Below are 19,240 nucleotides of genomic sequence, written 5' to 3'. Positions count from 1 at the left end.
TGCAGCGGCAGGTTTGGGACAGCTACGGGAGCGGAGACACCCGACCGCTTTTAGGGCAGAGACGAGGGCAGATAGAGGAGCAGTTGCAGGGGCAGGCCGTGCCTCGAGCGAGTTGCCGAACCTCCCTGTGCCTTGCTTTCCTCCTCCGTAGTGGGAGGATCGTCCTGTCCACCTCCCGGTCCGGGAGGTGTCCGAGCCGGGAGCCCTCTGGAAAGTGGCAGTGCGGCACGCAGATCCCGAGGGGTTGGGAGGCGGGAGACGGGGGGGGGGGGGGGCAGGAGGGGCCGAGCCCGACCTCAGCGGCCCACGCTTCTGATGCCCGCGACCTCGCTGGACGGAGAGGGCCCATTCGGACTCCCCGTCCCCTCCTGCCGCAGCCCTCAGGCCCGAGGGCTTTAGACTTTCTTTTAGACTGTGAGCCCACTGTTGGGTAGGGACTGTCTCTATATGTTGCCAATTTGTACTTCCCAAGCGCTTAGTACAGTGCTCTGCACATAGTAAGCGCTCAATAAATACGATTGATGATGATGATGATGATGAGAAGGGCCTGTTGGGTCAGGGCTTGCCATCCCAGCGAGGGCAGAGGGGCAGTGGGGCTCGCCATCTCTTTCGCCCCAGTTTCCGGATCGGGAAATAACTCAGAACGGAGCCAAGTTTCTCCCGTGGCTGAGACGGCCCCTAGAGTGGACCCCGGCCCCTCCTCCAGCCCGTGCTCCGGCAGGTCACGGCCAGGGTGGGAGCGGTCTTTCCCAGAGGGAGGGGCCTGCCCGGGTGAGTCGGACCATGTTCTGGCCGGGAAGGGACAGGGGTCGTGGGCCGTTGCGGATCAGCGTAGGCCACCTTCTCCGCCCGGGTACTGTCCTTCCCACCGACCACCAACGTCCAGCCCGTGTCAGGCCGTTCCAGCCCAGGAAAGAGAGCGAGTGACACGTCGGGCGATCAGCCAACAGCGGCGGTCCCCTTCTTCCACGTTCACATCACCGCGGGGGAGTGAGGTCCGGGAAATGGGGAATCACAGAGCCCCTCACCTCCTTCCCTGCCTGGCTTCCCAAAGGCTACCCCGGCCACCTCTGCGGCCTGTCCCTCCTGAGGCGAGTGTCGGGGCAGCGTCTTTCCGAGTCCCACCCCAGGCAGATCCAATTGGGGGGTGGTGATTTGCTGGGCCCATTCATTCTATTGTATTTATTGAGCACTTACTGTGTGCAGAGCACTGTGCTAAGCGCTTGAAAATACAGCACGTGCCAAAACCTGGGAACGAACCTGGGACCTTTAGGTAGGGACTCGTGGTAGGGCCGAGCCAGAGTCTAACTAAGTTTGTGATTGTCAGCGTTTTATTGGCCGTGATCTCTCATCAGTCAGTCCATCAGTGGTGTTCATTAAGTGTTTTCTTTGTGCAGAGCATGTACTGAGCGTGTGGTTAAGCACAGTAAAACAGAGTTGGTAGACTTGTCCCCTGCCCACAGTGAGCTTTCAGTCTAGGTTCTCATTCTAGAGAAGCAGCGTGGCTCCAAGGAAAGAGCCCGGACTTTGGAGTCAGAGGTCATGGGTTCAAATGCCGGCTTCGCCGTTTGTCAACTGGGTGACTTTGGGCAAGTCACTTAACTTCTCTGGGCCTCAGTTACCTCATCTGGAAAATGAGGATTAAGACTGTGAGTCCCCTCGTGGGACAACCTCATCACCTTGTAGCCTCCCCAGCACTCAGAACAGTGCTTTACACATAGTAAGCACTTAATGAATGCCATCATTATTACTATTATTATTCTAGGACTGTTTTTGTTCTCCAAATACGAGGTGTTCCAGACAATTCAACTAGTCCTTCCCATCAGCGTTCACAGGAAGCCCCAGGGCCCCGGACTTTCTGCTCCTTCTCTCTCCCCCAACCTGTCCATCTGTCTGTCTTTCACTCCCATTCCTACAGGCCTGGCAGGGTTGGGAAAAGCCCACCCCCTTCCAGGCAGAGGCGAGGGCCCGAGCCCCCAGACTAGCTTCCGGGGCTAGGCAGAGTGACGTTCTGCCCCAAGGCCTAGGGCCGGACATGGAGGAGAGTCAGCAGGACCCTGAGGTGCTCCCCATGCGTTGGACGCAGTGCTCCTCCCCTAACTTGTGCTCAGCCGGGGCACGCCGGTGGGGGCGGGGATGGCTCCCTGATATTATCGTCGTGATATCGCCGATCAATCAATAACTGAGCCCCAGAGAAGTGGCGTGACTTGCCTGAGGTCACACACAGCTGGCCGTTGACTGAGGTGAGAGCAGAAGCGGCAGGGCAGAGTGGGAAGGGCACCGCGGTGGCTGGGAGTCAGGACACCCCCGGGTTTTGTCCCGGAACCCTAACTCTCTTGCCGTGTCCCGACTCTGGGCAAGACGAGGAACTTCTGGGGCCTCCGACTTCCTGTCTGTAAAATGGGGCCCTCCCTCCTGTTACCGTGAGACCCGCGTGGCACAGGGACCGTGGCGTTGCATGTGACGTTCTTACGTCTGGCACAGCGCTCGGCTCCAAGTCCCAACGCCGACGACGTTCTTGTCGTCGTCGTCGTTCCGGCCCGAGCGTTGTCCGAGAGTGAGTGACGGTTGCCTCTGCCCTTGGCCGCAGTGGACCTCCTGAGCCTGTCGGCCGCCTGCGGGGCCCTGGACCAGCACAATCTGAAACAGAACGAGCAGCCCCTGGACATCCTGCAGGTTATCAACTGCCTGACCACCATCTACGACGGGCTGGAACAAGAGCACAACGACTTGGTCAACGTTCCTCTCTGCGTCGACATGTGCCTCAACTGGCTGCTCAACGTCTACGACACGTACGGGCCGCCCTCCTCCTCGCCTCTCCCGGGCGGCGGACGCGGGGGCGGGGGCGGCGGGGCCGGGGACCCGGAGGCCCCAGGGGAGGTCGGGGTCGCGTGGGGATCCCCGGCCGAGGCGGGGCCCGGAGCCCGACGTCGGCCGGCCCCGCTCAGAGGCCAAACTACGGAACGCGTTCCGCCCGAGTGGAAAATGGTCCAGTGTGACTTTTCCAAACTTATTCCACTCGATCAGATTTTCTCAGCCCCCGCCGGGCTTGATTTCCCCCCCGTCCCCCCGTCACGACAGCGATCCAGGGACAGAGTGTTTTCATTTTCTCATGTCAAAAACTCAGCAAGGGGGGCCGTAAGATGGGCTGCCAGTATTTTTAATATGCTTTTCAACAGACCTGAAACCATTCTGGGGCGGTGGGGGGGGGACTGGTAGCCTCTAATGGAAACCGAGTTTCTTTGTTATCGGTTGTTAATTATTTTGGCAACCACCCGCAGTGGCCGAGAGAGTATCTCCCCCTGAGCATTGCCCTGAGGCTTCCCAGAGTTTCCGGCGGCTCCGTCTGGGTCGCCAGAGAGGCAGCCGTAGCCCGGATGGGGCGAACAGCGGCGGCCGCGCCCGTCTCCCCTTCACCTCGGTGCCCTCCCGGGCGGCCGCGCAGATCATTCCCGTCCCCTCCGCGTCCTCCTGGGTGTGGCAGGTGGCCGTCACCGTTCTGCCTTGTCGTCCCCGCCAGGAGTCGAACCGGGAGGATCCGCGTCCTGTCTTTCAAGACCGGTGTCATCTCCCTGTGTAAAGCACATCTGGAAGACAAGTACCGCTGTAAGTCACGCTCCGGATGGCAATCAAAATTGTGGTATCGGTTAAACGCTTACCATGTGCCGAGCACCGTCGTGAGTGCCACGATAGATACAAGATCGTCAGGTCCCACATTGGGCCCACAGCCGGAGTGAGAAGGAGGACAGATATTGCATCCCCAGGGAACTGAAGCACAGAGAAGTTAAGTGACTTGCCCAAGGTCACAGGGTGGGTACGTGGAGATGGCAGGATTAGACCCCAGGTCCTCCGTTCCAGATCCTCCAGTTGCCTGATATGTGGTCAAGTCACTTCTGTGTGCCTCAGTTCCCTCAGATGTCAAATAGGGATTAAGACTGTGAGCCCCACGTAGAACATGCACTGCGTCCTGCCTGATGACTTGGTATCGTCATCCAACTCCACGTCATCTCCACGAAGCAGCGTGGCTCAGTGGAAAGAGCCCAGGCTTTGGAGTCAGAGGTCATGGGTTCAAGTCCCGGCTCCACCACTTATCAGCTGTGTGACTTTGGGCAAGTCACTTCACTTCTCTGGGCCTCAGTTACCTCATCTGTAAAATGGGGATGAAGACTGTGAGCCCCCTGTGGGACAACCTCATCACCTTGTTAACCGCCCCAGCGCTTAGAACAGTGCTTTGCACATAGTAAGCGCTTAATAAATGCTATCATTATTATTATCTACCCCAGTGCTTAGAAGGCTGGCTGAAACATTGTAAATGCGTAGCAAATCCGATAAAAACCAAAAATTCAGGGACTCACCCAAGGTCACCCAGCAGGTCAGTGGTGGAGCTGGGCTAAGAACCCAGGTGCTCGGATTCCCAGGCCCGTGAGCTCTCCAGGAGGCCCCGCCGCTCCGTGGGCAACCCCGACCCCTTCCCGGGCTGCCCGGGTCCCAGCCCCCGCCCCACCCACGGGTCTCCATTCGGAGGGACGGCGGGGTCCCGGGCCTTTGCCTTTGCCGTCCCGTCCCGCCCCGCCCTCTTTGGGAGACGGGATTGCTCCAGCCGTGCCTTGTTCGTTCACTCATTCGTTCGGTCGCATTTATTGAGCGCTTACTGTGTGCAGAGCACTGGACTAAGCGCTTGGGAACTACAAGTCGGCAGCATCTAGAGACGGTCCCTACCCGACAGCGGGCTCACGGTCTAGAAGAGGGAGACAGACAACAAAACCAAACGTGTAGACCCATGTCAGAATCGTCAGAGCAAATAGAATTAAAGCTATGTGCACATCATTAACAAAATAAATAGTAAATATGTACAAATACGATCTTGTTCTAAATCTTCCCGGGCGTGTCGTGGAGAGTCTGCCCCACGGGGCGCGTGTTCTTTTCCGAGGCCATCCCCCGCAACCCCTGGGACCGTCGTGGTCCGGCCCCCGGGCCTCCGCCTGACCGACTCCCCTCCCTCCCCCGTCCGATCGTCCCCAGACTTGTTCAAGCAGGTGGCGAGTTCGAGCACGGGCCTGTGCGACCAGCGGCGCCTGGGCCTGCTCCTCCACGACTCCATCCAGATCCCGCGCCAGCTCGGGGAGGTCGCGGCCTTTGGCGGCAGTAACATCGAGCCCAGCGTCCGCAGCTGCTTCCAGTTTGTACGTGGGCGCGGGGCTAAGGGGCTGCGGGGTGGGGGTGAAGGGCACAGGAAGGGGGCTGCCGCGGAGGGCCGGGGTGGTTGGAGCGGTCGCTTTGGCCGTGGTGGCCTTGAGCCTCGTCTTCCTGGTGACGGAGCCTCCCAGAGCCTGTCTGGACAGGGCACGGTGGTCCCTCGGGGGTCTCCGGGCCGGGGAACGTCACGCTTCTCGGCCTGGTCGGCGGGGCTGGAATGCGCCCCAGGCGGCTCCACCGCTGGGCGATCGGAGCCATTTAATGATAAGAATAATGATGGCATAAATTAAGTGCTTACTACTACTACTACTAATAATAATGATGGCGACATTTATTAAGCGCTTACTATGTGCAAAGCACTGTTCTAAGCGCTGGGGAGGTTACCGGGTGATCAGGTTGTCCCACAGGGGGCTCACAGTCTTAACCCCCATTTTACAGACGAGGTAACAGGCACAGAGAAGTTAAGTGACTTGCCTAAAGTCACACAGCTGACAGTTGGCGGAGTTGGGATTTGAACCCATGAACTCTGACTCCAAAGCCCGGGCTCTTTCCACTGAGCCAAGGCACTGTTCTAAGCTCTGGGGGGGTTACCAGGCGATCAGGTTGTCCCACGGGGGGCTCACAGTCTTCATCCCCATTTTACAGATGAGGTCACTGAGGCCCAGAGAAGTTAAGCGACTTGCCCAAAGTCACACAGCTGACAATTGGCGGACCCGGGATTTGAACCCATGACCTCTGACTCCCAAGGCCTGGCTCTTTCCACTGAGCCACGCCGCTTCCCCTGTGAGTCTCTAGACACAGACTCATCCCAGCCTCAAGGGGCCCGGGACGGGGACTCCGAGGAAGGGCACTGCCTTCCTCGGGAGCTGGCCACGTCCTCCCGGAGCTGGCCATAGTCCCCAATAATAATAACAATCATGGCATTTATGAAGTGCTTACTACATGCAAAGCACTGTTCTGAGCACTGGGGAGGTTACCAGGCGGTCAGGTTGCCCCACGGGGGGCTCACAGTCTTAGTCCCCATTTTACAGGTGAAGTAACTGAGGCACAGAGAAGTTAAGCGATTTGCCCAAAGTCACACAGCTGACAGTTGGCGGAACCGGGATTTGAACCCATCACCTCTGACTCCCAAGCCCGGGCTCTTTCCACTGAGCCACGCTGCTTCTCCTGTGATCCTGTAGACACAGACTCATCCCAGCCTCCCGGGGCCCAGGACGGGGGCTCGGAGGAAGGTCACTGCCTTGCTCAGGAGCTGGCCATTTCCCCAGGGGCTGGCCATAGTCCCCAATAACAATAATAATGATGGCATTTATTAAGCGCTTACTATGAGCAAAGCACTGTTCTGAGCGCCGGAGAGGTTACCAGGCGGTCAGGTTGTCCCACGGGGGGCTCAGTCTCAAGAGAAGCAGCGTGGCTCAGTGGAAAGAACACGGGCTTGCGAGTCAGAGGTCGTGGGTTCTAATCCCAGCTCCGCCACATGTCTGCTGTATGACCTTAGGCAAGTCACTTCACTTCTCTGTGCCTCGGTTCCCTCATCTGTAAAATGGGGATGAAGACTGTGAGCCCCACGTGGGACAACCTGATCACCTTGTATACCCCCAGCGCTTAGAACAGTGCTTTGCACATAGTAAGCGCTTAACAAATGCCATCATTGTTATTATTATTATAATCCCCATTTTACAGATGAGGTCAATGAGGCACAGAGAAGTTAAGCGACTTGCCCAAAGTCACACAGCTGACAATTGGCGGAGCTAGAAGGGGGGCTCCCAGTCTAGACTAGTAGCCGCAGTAGTAGCCTTCCCTCGACTGAGGATGGGGGTTATGACTTCCAAGTCGACTGTTGTGCACGCTCCCAGTTGCTCCGAATAATTCTCTGTGCCTGGTAGCAAATCAGTGAATCCCACCGTTCGTTTGATTGCAGCTATAATCTGCTCTTCCAAAAAGTGGTCTGGAACAATATTATGAAACTCCTCTACATGCCGTATTCTGAAACCTCAAATGATTAACCTCAAATATGATTGATAATGATGATTATTGATTCTCTAGTAATGTGATTTAAAGGACAAGGTGAAAACTAAGAAAGGGGTTGTCCTACGATTGATCATCTTCCCCGAGGGGCTGCTGAAGGAGAAACTTGCTCAGCTTAACTGTTAGTCACTTTTCAACTTCAGGGAAAAACCTGTCCAATTTAGGTTGAACGTCTTTTTCTTTAGGTGATATTTGTTGAGTGCTTAATATGTACCAGGCACTGTACTAGAGAAGCAGCGTGGCTCAGTGGAAAGAGCCTGGGCTTTGGAGTCCGAAGTCATGGGTTCAAATCCTGGCTCCACCAATTGTCAGCTGGGTGACTTTGGGCAAGTCACTTGACTTCTCTGTGCCTCAGTTACCTCATCTGTAAAATGGGAATTAAGACTGTGAGCCCCCCTGGGACAACCTGATCACCTAGTAACCTCCCCAGTGCTTAGAACAGTGCTTTGCACATAGTAAGTGCTTAATAAATGCCATCATTATTATTATATACTAAGCGCTAGGGTAGATACAAACTAATCATGTTGGTCACAGTTCATGTCCCATATTGGGCTCCCATTTTACAGGTGCAATAACTGAGTCACAGAGAAATGAAATGACTTAAGGTTCACACGGTGGACAAGTGGCAGAGCAGCGTTTAGAACCCAGGTCAATCAAAGAGAAGCAGCGTGGCTCAGTGGAAAGAGCCCGGGCTCTGACTCTTTGGGAGTCAGAGGTCGTGGGTTCAAATCCCGGCTCCGCCACTTGTCAGCTGGGTGACTTTGGGCAAGTCGCTTCACTTCTCTGTGCCTCCGTTACCTCATCCGGAAAACGGGGATGTAGACTGTGAGCCCCATGTGGGACAACCTGATTACCTTGGATCTCCCCCAGCGCTTAGAACAGTGCTTGGCACATAGTATGTGCTTAACAGATACCCAAATTATTTTTATTAGTATTATTAATCATTCTTGTTTATTGAGAACTTTCGGTGTGCAGAGTCGTTTACTAAGTGCTTGGGAGAGTACACTATAATAGACATATTCCCTTCCCGCACCCACTTTACAGTCTAGGTCCTTCTGACTGCAAGACACATGTTCTATTCATTCAGTCAGTCATATTTATTGAGCGCTTACTGTGTGCAGAGCACTGTGCTAAGCGCTTGGGAAGTACAAGTTCTATCTTCTAGGCCTCGCTGCTTCTCATGAAGCAACAGCATGGCATAATGATTAGAGCCCGGGCCTTGGAGTGAGAAGGTTAGGGATTCGCATCCTGGCTCCGTCACTTGAGCGCTGTTACCTGGGGCAAGTCACTTGACTCCTCTGGGCCTCAGTTCCCTCATCTGTAAAATGGGGATTAAGACTGTGAGCCCTCTGTGGGACAGCCTGATCGCCTTGTAACCTCCCCAGCACTTAGAACAGTGCTTTGCACATAGTTAGTGCTTAATAAATACCAACATTATTATTATTATTATTATTATCTGGGGATGTGGGGTAGATACAAAGTCGTCAGGTTGGGCTCAGTCCGTGTCCCAAATGGGGCTCACACTCTTGATCCCCATTTTACAGATGAAATCACTGAATCCCAGAGAAGCTAAGTGACTTGCCCAAGATAACACAGCAGACAGGTGGCGGAGCAGGGATTAGAACCCAGGTCCATCGGATTCCCAAGCCCGTGCTCTATCCACTTAGCCATGCTGCTTCTCCCAAAAACTTCCTTCAAAAAGGCTACATCCCCCTTAACATTTCCTCACGTTCTTGAGCTCCTTTTCATTCATTCATTCAATTGTATTTATTGAGCGCTTACTGTGTGCAGAGCACTGTACTAAGCGCTTGGGAAGTACAGGTTGGCACCATATAGAGAAGGTCCCTACCCAACAGCGGGCTCACGCCTCTCTCTATGACAATCTTTAATCGTTTGAAAAAACTCCATCCACTTCCTTGAACTGTGATGTGAGACCTTGGAACCCAGATAATAAGGATGCATTCATTCAATTGTATTTATTGAGCGCTAACTGTGTGCCAAGCACTGTATTTATATTTGAACCGATTTATCAATCAATCAATTAATCATATTTATTGAGGGCTTTCTGTGTGCAGAGCACTGTACTAAGCGCTTGGAAAGTACAAGTTGGCAACCTGTAGAGATGGTCCCTACCCAACAGTGGGCTCACAGTCTAAAAGAAGATTTATTACTCTGTTTCACTTGTACATATTTACAAGTGAATTTACAAGTGAATTTACTTCTAGACTGTGAGCCCACTGTTGGCTAGGGAATGTCTCTATATGTTGCCAGTTTGTACTTCCCAAGGGCTTAGTACAGTGCTCTGCACACAGTATGCGCTCAATAAATACAATTGATTGATTGACTATTTATTTTGTTAATGATGTGCATATAGCTCTAATTCTATTTGTTCTGACGATTTTGACACCCGTCTCCATGTTTTGTTTTGTCGTCTGTCTCCCCCTTCTAGACTGTGAGCCAGTTGTCGGGTAGGGACCGTCTCTAGATGTTGCCGACTTGTGCTTCCCAAGCGCTCCAGAGTTTAGAACAGTGCTTTGCACATAGTAAGCGCTTAACAAATACCATCTAATTATTAGTAGTAGTACAGTGCTCTGCACACAGTAAGCTCTCAGTAAATACAATTGAATGAATGAATGAAAGTACAATTCGGCAAAAGTCAATCCCTACCCAACAATAGGATCACAGCCTTGAAGGAGGGAGGTAGACAACAAAACAAGTAGTCAGGCATCAATAGCAATAATGTAAATAAATACAATCGTAGATATAGGCACATCATTAATAAAATAAATAGAATAATTACTGATGGTATTTGTTAAGCGTTTACTATGTGCCAGGCATTGTAGTAAGCGTTGGGTTGCCGTGGATAGAGCTGATGCTGCCTGGGGTCTGGTACAAGGATAAAGATTTTAGAACAGTGCTTTGCACATAGTAAGCGCTTAATACATGCCATTATTATTATTATTATTATTGTTGTTATTATTTTAGCCTGATTTAGGCTCATAGGAAGGTGTCACTGTTCACGTCTGCCCTCTTGTGGCGCAAAGTGGGGTAGCATCCCCATGCCCATTTCATTCATTCATTCATTCATTCATTCAATCATATTTATTCATTCATTCAATCGTATTTATTGAGCGCTTATTGTGTGCAGAGCACTGTACTAAGCGCTTGGGAAGTACAAGTTGGCAACATATAGAGATGGTCCCTACCCAACAGTGGGCTCACGTTTCGGATAGTTACTTCTGCCCCCCATCCCTCTCCCAAAGCAAATAATGATAATGATGATAATAATAATAATAATAATAATAATAATGGCATTTATTAAGTGCTTACTATGTGCAAAGCACTTTTCTAAGCGCTGAAGCTCTAGACTCAATTGATCAATCAGTGTTTTAGATCAAGCATTAACAGTGTGAAGAGCACTGAACTAAGCCCTTGGGAGGGGACATGGTGGTCCTGTTGATAGCCACGGTCCCTGTCCTATAAGAATAATAATAGTAATCATAATAGCATTTATTATGCGCTTACTATGTGCAAAGCAGTGTTCTAAGCACTGGAGAGGTTACCAGGTGATCAGGTTGTCCCACGGGGGGCTCACAGTCTTCATCCACATTTTACAGATGAGGTAACTGAGGCACAGAGAAGTGAAGTGACTTGCCCAAAGTCACACAGCTGACAATTGGCAGAGCCGGGATTTGAACCCGTGACCTCTGACTCCAAAGCCCGGGCTCTTTCCCCTGAGCCACGCTGCTTCTCGGAAGAAGAAGAGCTCGGGTCATTGCAGCGGGGCTCAGTGGAAAAGAGCCCAGGCTTTGGAGTCAGAGGTCGTGGGTTCAAATTCCGGCTCCGCCACTTAGCTGTGTGACTTTGGGCAAGTCACTTCACTTCTCTGGGCCTCAGTTACTTCATCTGTAAAATGGGGATGAAGACTGGGAGCCCCCCATGGGACAACCTGATCACCCGGTAACCTCCCCAGCGCTTAGAACAGTGCTTTGCACATAGTAAGTGGTTAATAAACGCCATTATTATTATTGTTATTATTATTATTATTATTATTATTATCATTGCGACGCTATAGAAGTCTCCCGGGGGTTGCCTGAGCGTGCCCTCGGGCACCCGCAGAATGCCCGGCATGGTTACCTGGGCGCATCTTTCTGACGTAGAGGAAACCCAGATTCCGCCCCCTGGGCATCTGGCCTCAGTCGTCCCATGGGTCTGCTGGAAGTCGACTCCACGAGGGCGTCCGGGAGGACACGGGAGAAAGGGAACCTGTACTGCTCTCCCTGCTCTTTGGGGGTGTCCCAGCTAATGGTGGAGATGGGTGGGCAGTAGAGAAGCAGTGTGGCTCAGTGGAAAGAGCCCGGACTTTGGAGTCAGATGTCATGGGTTCAAATCCTGGCTCCACCACTTGTCAGCTGTGTGACTTTAGCTGAGTCTCTGGGCCTCAGTTCCCTCATCTGTAAAATGGGGATTTAGACTGTAGGCCCCACGTGGGACAACCTGATCACCTTGTAACCTCCCCAGCGCTTAGAACAGTGCTTTGCACATAGTAAGCACTTAATAAATGCCACCATCGTTATTATTATTATTATGGGCAGGAGTGCTCTACAAGTATCCATCCATCAGTAATATTTATTGAGGACCTCCTGGGTGCAGAGCTCTGTACTAAACGCTTGCGTGAGTGTGATAGAATTAAAGGCCACAATCCCTGCCTTCAAGGAACTTTCAGTCTAGCTAGAAGCAGAAATGTGCCAAGCTGGTGAAAACAAGAGTTCAGTTGGGTGAAAAGGAAGAATAATTGCCATTATTAGTATTATTATTAACACTAATAATAATGATGTTTTTTCGGTGCTATGCGCCAGGTACTTTATTATGAGCTGGAATGGATTCAAACTAATCTGATTGGGCACAGTTCCCGTCCCATTTGGGGCTCACGGTCTTAATCCCCATTTTCAGATGAGGTAACTGAGGCACAGAGAAATGAAGTGACTTGCCCAAGGTCACACAGCAGACAAGCGGCAGAGCCGGGATCCGAACCCAGAGGTCCTTCTGACTCTCAGGGTCATGTTGTCTCCACAAATGAGTGGCCTTTATGGGTTTCTGGACCTTATGCTCTCTGTACTCCCCGAAGCACTTTTAATACAGTTTACAGGGCACACACTTGGCACTCAGTGAATACCATCGATGATGCATTCAATTGTATTTATTGAGCACTTACTGTGTGCAGAGCACTTTACTAAGCGCTTGGAAACTACAATTCAGCAATCAGGAGAGGCAGTCCCTGCCCACACCGGGCTTACAGTCTAGAAGGAGGATGACAGACCTAAAACAAGTAAACAGGTCAATATACGTACAAAATAAGTACATAAAATTATAGATGCATACACATCAAAACAAGTATACAGGCATCAATATAAATAAATATAATTGATGATGATGATGGATCACCTATGCCAGTGACACACATATCGACAGAGACGTGGATACGCCCACGTCTGTCTACCGATGGATAGTCGGGGTCAGCACCTAAGAGGAAAGGGCGCTGTTAGGGTGGATGGCCCAGAGTGGTGGTCCCAGGTCACCCCAGAGAGAATTCCTGCCGCATAGCGATTCCCTGGGCCCCGATCCGAGGGCAGACCCTCGGATATCGTCTCTGTCAGTTGCTGAATAGTATTTTCCAAGCGCTTAGAACAGTGCTCCACCCACAGTGAGCGCTCAGTAAATACGACTGAATGAGTGAGTGAAGGAATGAATCAAGGGCAGACCGTGTGTCGAGCTGGCCCATGCATCGGCAGGCATCCTAGGAAGTAGCCCGGGACCACAAGGAGCAGGTGTGGCCAAAGGATCCATCAATCAATTGTATTTATTGAGCGCTTACTGTGTGCAGAGCACTGTACAAAGCGCTTGGGAAGTACAAGTTGGCAACATATAGAGACGGTCCCTACCCAACAGTGGGCTCACAGTCTAGAAGGGTGTTTCGGCCCAAGCGGTGCCCAGGAACCACCGTTCCTGCGGGGGAGCCGACCGGAAGGTGGTGACCAGGCTGTGCACGGGGCACGGTGACTGCCCCCACCCCCTTTCCCAAGTTCAAATGAGCCCCTCCCCACATTCCGTCTCTGCGATCCGTTCCGAGGAGACGGATGGTAACGACGGACCGGTTTCCGTTTGGAAGAGATCCCCTTGACTCAAGGCAGCCTCTCCCCTCCTTCCTCCCACCCACCCCTCTCCCCCGTTTCTCCTCTCCCAGGCGAACAACAAGCCGGAAATCGAAGCCGCGCTGTTCCTGGACTGGATGAGGCTGGAGCCCCAGTCCATGGTGTGGCTCCCCGTGTTACACCGCGTGGCGGCCGCCGAGACGGCCAAGCACCAGGCCAAGTGTAACATCTGCAAGGAGTGTCCCATCATCGGGTTCAGGTGGGCTTGGGCCTCCACAGGGGACCCTTTCTTCCGTCCCACTCAGTCCCCGTCCTAGCCCGTCGGCTCGCCCGCCCACATAGGTGGCGGGAATTGTACCAAGCGTCACGGAATTCCTTCCGTCCTCTCGCCTCGATTGTGTTCCCCGGGAGGGCCCCGATCCAATCATTTCCCAAGAGAATCGGAAGCGCGCTAACGGATGGAAACTGTCAAAGAAACTCGCCGGTCGAGCGATGAATATTCCAAAAGGGAAATCGCTCCCGGCCCCGGGATGCCCGGGACTCTCATTTTAGAAACGTCGCCTGCCGACTCAGAAATGTTATAGTTGGGTTTAGCCATCTGGGCCGCTGCAGTGGTTTCCGTAGAAACAGAAAATCCAATGTTTGGCGAAACAACCTTATACTGGTGTGCTTGTTTAAAATACACCGAAAAGCTGAATTGGATCAATCATTTCCTGAGCACTGAATGGCTGAATTGGATCAATTTATCAATCATTTATTGAGCGCTTAAGTACTAAGCACTGTACTAAGTGCTTAGGAGAGGACAACGTAGCAATATAACAGACACATTTCCTGCTCACAGCGCGCTTACGCGCAAGAGGGGAAACAGACGTGAATATGTATGCATTAATTACAGCTATGGACCGAAGTGCTGCGTTAATCCCTTAATGGCTACTTTGTAGAGCAAGTGGGGCGGCGGAAGTGGTGGACCGGTGCCCACGGATCGGCATCGGTCAGCCGGGGCGTCCTTGGGACGTGTTTCCGTAGCTGTCGCGGCGACGTCGGCGCCTCGGGCCGTCTCTGCCCTCTTAGAAGGTCGTCGTCCTGGGAACTCACTCTTCCTCCCACACCGCGGGGTCGCCGCCTCGCGACTCAGTCTCCCCGAGGCCCGTGGCCAAGAGGCCTGGCGCCGTCCACGTTTCTTCCCGAGGTCCAGCCTCAGTTTCTCTGCTTCCTCCCCCCAACCAGGTATCGGAGCTTAAAGCACTTTAACTATGACATCTGCCAAAGCTGCTTCTTCTCGGGGCGGGTGGCCAAAGGCCACAAGGTGCACTACCCGATGGTGGAATACTGCACCCCGGTGAGTGGCGGCCGCGGGCGGGGGGCCGTGAACCGGGGGGCCGTGGGCCGGAGGCCGGGAGTGGGAGATACGGAGGCCTCCGTAGTTCTCCGGTACCCTGGGTGAAGAGGTTTCTCAGAGTCCCCCCATTCAGCCGGTCAGAACCCGCGGCCCTGAATTCACGGAATAACAGTCATGCTAATTGTGGTGTCTGCTTACCGGGTGCCCAGGTGGGACTCGGGTAGTGAAGCTCTGTTTCTCGGATGAGGCCCAGAGAAGGGAAGTGACTTAGCCATGGTCACACATCCAGCAAGTGGGAGAGCTGGAATGACGCCCAGGCCCGAGGTCCTCCAACTTAGCCATGCCGTTGGTCGTGTATTTTGTCCGTCATTCCGGTCCGAAGGTATTCGAGGTTTGGTTGAGTGTGAGTGCGGAACAAGAAGCAGAGCTGCCTAGTGGATAAATAATAATAATAATACCGATGGCATTTGTTCAGTGCTTACTGCGTACAAAGCACTGTTCTAAGCGCTGGGGAGGTTACAAGGTGATCAGGTTGACCCATGAGGGGCTCACAATCTTAATCCGCATTTTACAGATGAGGTAACTGAGGCACAGAGAAGTTAAGTGACTTGCCCAAAGTACGGGCCTGGGAGCCAAGAGAACCTGGGTTCTAATCCCAGCTCTGCCAGTTGTGTGCTATGTGAGCTTGGGTAAGTCACTTCACTTCCTTGGGCCTCAGTTTCCTCTTCTGTAAAATGGGGATTAAGACTGTAAGCCCCGTGTGGGATATGGACCGGGGCCTATCTGATCATCTTCCATCTACCCCAGCACCTAGTATAGTGTCTGGCAGATAGTAATCGCTTAACAAACTCCGCCACTCATCTGCTGTGTGAACTTGGGGAAGCCATTTAACTTCTCTGTGCCTCAGTTACCTTATCTGTAAATTGGGGGTTAAGACTCTGAGCCCCACGTGGGACAACTTGCGCTTAGAACAGTGCTTGGCACATAGTAAGCACATAACAAATACCGTAATTATTATTATTAAATAGCATTTAAAAAAAAATAAAAACCAAATCCGAGGGCGCGTTTCCGACCCCGGCTCCTGCCCGCCGCCTGGAGCGTGAGCCGGACCCCGCGGAGCCGGCGGGGCTTGGATGTCGTCCGGGGGCCGCCGGTCCCGCCTTGACTCTTTTGTGGCTTTCAGACCACCTCGGGAGAAGACGTCCGCGATTTCGCCAAGGTTTTGAAAAACAAGTTCCGAACCAAACGGTACTTTGCCAAGCACCCGCGGATGGGCTACCTGCCCGTGCAGACGGTCCTGGAGGGGGACAACCTGGAAACGTGAGTAGCCGCGCCGGCCGCAGGCCCGGGGGTCTCCGGGGGGCACCCTCCCTGCCCCAGCCTGAGCTAGGGTCCGTCTGGGCCGGAGGGGAACTCGAACTGACGTTTCCTTCGCCGCCCCCGTCTCCTCCGTCACCTCTCTGCCTCCGTTCCTTGTCCACTTCCCAGAGGAAGCAGCCTCCGCCGGCACTCCACGGCTCCGAAGCCTTCCCGGGAAGCAGAGTCGTCTGCTTCCCCAGAAGCTGCTCGCTCCGACCATTCCGTTGGGATTTGTGTCCAACTAAGTTCGCTCAGTGTGCTTCCCTCCTCAGCTGACTCCTCTCTGGCCTGGGTATTTTCTCCTGAAGAGGAGGAAGGGTTGGGGGTCCAGAGAAAGGGCAGCCTCGGTGGCCCCGGTAATGTCCCTGCCTCTGGGGCCCCCTTCCTCCGTTGGAGATCCATCAGCTGGCGAATGGCAATGGCACCGTGGCTTGTTTCATCTTGGTTTCTTCCCTTTCCTCCTTTGGTTTGCCGCCGCTCAGAGCCGCCCTCCCCAGTCGGAGGGTTTTTGATTTCTTTGGGCCTTTCTGTGTTTTTTTTGCTGCTGAGTTTCTCTGCGTTTTTCTTCACCTCCTCATATTTTGTCTTGCAGTCCCGTTACCCTGATCAACTTCTGGCCAGTAGACTCGGCGTGAGTACTCTTGCTGACGTGTGGTCGCTGCCCCCGCTGTCCCCTCTTCCCGCTCCCCCGCCTCCTCCCCGTCCCGCTGACCACCCTCCCTCCTCCCGCCCGCCCGCCCGCCCGCCCTGCCGCTGCTGCATCCTTTCACTTTTCCGTTTGCAACATGTCCATCTCCCCGTCTCCCTCCCTCCCCTGGGTAGCGATGTTTCTCGAGAAGCTTTAGGGAGAGGCCGATCGGGGTGACCCCAGGACCCTCCCGGCTGCGGGCCGGACGGAGCCGCCTTTCCGCAGACACGCCTGGGAAAGTCCGAGCACGAGTCGGCTCGGGCCTCTGTCCCCTTCCCAGATCTCTGTGGGTTTCGGGGTTTGGCCAAAGACGAGGCCCCGTCTGGTGGGGGAATACCACCCGGGGCTACTGAGGGAAATCCAGTTGGTTGTTGGTTCCGGAGGTCGCGGTGCAGTGTTCTCCGGTAGTTTTGGAGCCATCGGGCAGCATGACCATTGGGAGGGGGCTGCAGGCTCCCGACAGAATTCCTAAGCTGCTGTATTCTCCTGGGTCTTTCACCTCTGCCCTCCTCCGCTCACCCTGTATACCTGCTAGAAGCTCTCTGCCAGAGGGAATCACAAGGCGGGGAAGATGCCAGCAGCAGAAGCCAACCTTTGCCCGTTTGGCAAACCCTCTCTCCGCTCAGTCGTTCTTCTGGCTCCAGCAGTCTTCCTGTCTCAACATTCTTCCTTTTTAGATGGCATTTGTTGAGCGCTGACTATGTGCCAGGGACTATACTGAGACCTGGAGTAGATACAAGCTAATCAGCTAATCGATACAGTCCATGTCCCACACGGGGATCACAGTATTAATCCCCGTTTTACAGTTGAGGGAACTGGGGCACAGAGAAGTGAAGTGACTGGCCCAAGGTCACACAGCAGATACCTGGCAGAGCCAGATTAGAGCCCAGGAAATAATAATAATGATGGCGCTTACTATGTGCAAAGCACTGTTCTAAGTGCTGGGGAGGTTACAAGGTGATCAGGTTGTTCCCCGGGGGGATCACAGTCTTTATCCCCATTTTACAGTTGAGGTAACTGAGGCATAGAGAAGTTAAGCGACTTGCCCAAAGTCACACAGCTGACTGTTGGTGGAGCCGGGATTTGAACCCATGACCTCTGACTCCAAAGCCCGTGCTCTTCCCGCTGAGCCACGCTGCTTCTCCTGCCTCCAAAGTTTTCCTGCCCCAGGAGGTTTCTTGCCCCAGCAGTCTTCCTGCCTCAGTAGTCTTCGTGCCTGTACATTTGACCACCCACTAATTTGCCATCTTGTCATCACTGGACTAACATTTAAACCCACCTCAGGGTGTCCGGGCTGCCATCCATTGTGTACGGAAAAATGACGCACTCTCAGTAAAGGGTGGAATGTTTGAGCTTTACTCATTTTTAAACCACTTCCTGCCCTCCGTATATATTTTTTTATTCAATCCGGAGGAACAGATCCTAAATTTTCAATTCTAAGAATGTGATTTATTCTACTTTGGCCATGAATAACGTCAAGAGCAATTTGTCAGCCCATCAAGCCATTCTTGTTTCCGCCACCATCAGACCAAGTGGGCCTGAGGCATCTCTGTGAAGATTGTCCGGGTGTCCACTATATGGGAACGGCCTACTTGAAAAAGTCGTGAATCGGGGATGGGGCCCGAGGGGGCGATTTTGCTTCCCTTTGGGACCGTATGCCGAGTCTGGAGTCTCCTCCGGTCTGGATCCCCATGATCCCGCTTGCATGTGGTCATTCTCCCTGCTCCCTGTCGATGTCCCGAACTGGAGACCAGCGTGGCTCTGGTTAGGGTCAGTGGGCCATACCCAAAGGTGAGCCGGGTGACCGACTGCTTGCGGGCAGGGAGCAGGGACTTCCCACCTCACCGGGCTCCCGGTCAGTGCCAGAAAGGGTCGCCTTCGCTTGAGCTTCGGGGTTGAACCGGAAAGTTGAAATCAAACTCCCTAGTTTTCAGTGGTTGTAATTAAGGATGGAAAATCACCCCCCAAATCTGGAATTTTTATGAACTATCGTCCCGGGAGGGGGTTTTTCCGGCACGCTGAAGGAGTTGCGGGTTGGGGGAGAAGAGCGGGTTTCGGGGTTCGGGACTCTGTGGCGTTTGGGGGGAGCCCTCTGGAAGATGTGCAGGTATTTTGCGTTTCCAACGCGAGCAGGGAAACAAAGGGTTTCCCTCACGGCTCTCGGAGGTCCACACGGGGCCAGAGCTGAGCGTGCCTCAAACGAGCGGAGAAGCGCAGGGCGTTCGCTGGCCTTCTCCACCGGAGCTCGCGGTTGGGGGCGGCACCTCTTGAGTCGGGGAAGACGCGCTAGCTACTTGACTTCTGCGTGGCGGATGGAGACCGGAGGAGACTGTGTGCAGTGAACGCCCCCTGACCGCACCACCCCCATAGCCTTCCACTCGCAACTGATCCATTCATCCTTCCATTCTTCCACTTCCATTCTGGAGGTGGGCAGCGATGGGTGGGCTGTTGGACAGAAGCCGGCCTTAAGAGGGTTCT

At 53.5% G+C, this 19,240-nt stretch overlaps 1 protein-coding gene across 8 annotated transcripts in view; it reads left to right on the top strand.

Moving 5' to 3' along the window:
• The window catches only part of DMD (dystrophin), a 553,630-nt gene that overhangs the window by 515,979 nt on the left and 18,411 nt on the right, over window positions 1-19,240 (top strand). For 6 of the 8 annotated variants that reach the window (XM_038757062.1, XM_038757065.1, XM_038757067.1 and 3 more), the window contains 7 exons: window positions 2,591-2,792; window positions 3,521-3,606; window positions 5,023-5,183; window positions 13,469-13,635; window positions 14,604-14,715; window positions 15,899-16,035; window positions 16,667-16,705. In XM_038757062.1, coding sequence (XP_038612990.1) covers window positions 2,591-2,792; window positions 3,521-3,606; window positions 5,023-5,183; window positions 13,469-13,635; window positions 14,604-14,715; window positions 15,899-16,035; window positions 16,667-16,705 — 904 coding nt within the window. The remainder of the gene's footprint in view (window positions 1-2,590; window positions 2,793-3,520; window positions 3,607-5,022; window positions 5,184-13,468; window positions 13,636-14,603; window positions 14,716-15,898; window positions 16,036-16,666; window positions 16,706-19,240) is intronic. The other 2 variants (XM_038757063.1, XM_038757064.1) reach the window with 1 other exon arrangement.

Source organism: Tachyglossus aculeatus, chromosome 15 (assembly GCF_015852505.1).
Source record: "Tachyglossus aculeatus isolate mTacAcu1 chromosome 15, mTacAcu1.pri, whole genome shotgun sequence".
NCBI classification, from domain to species: domain Eukaryota; kingdom Metazoa; phylum Chordata; class Mammalia; order Monotremata; family Tachyglossidae; genus Tachyglossus; species Tachyglossus aculeatus.
Note: the sequence above shows the minus strand (reverse complement) of the source record. Positions and strands in the feature narration are given on the sequence as shown.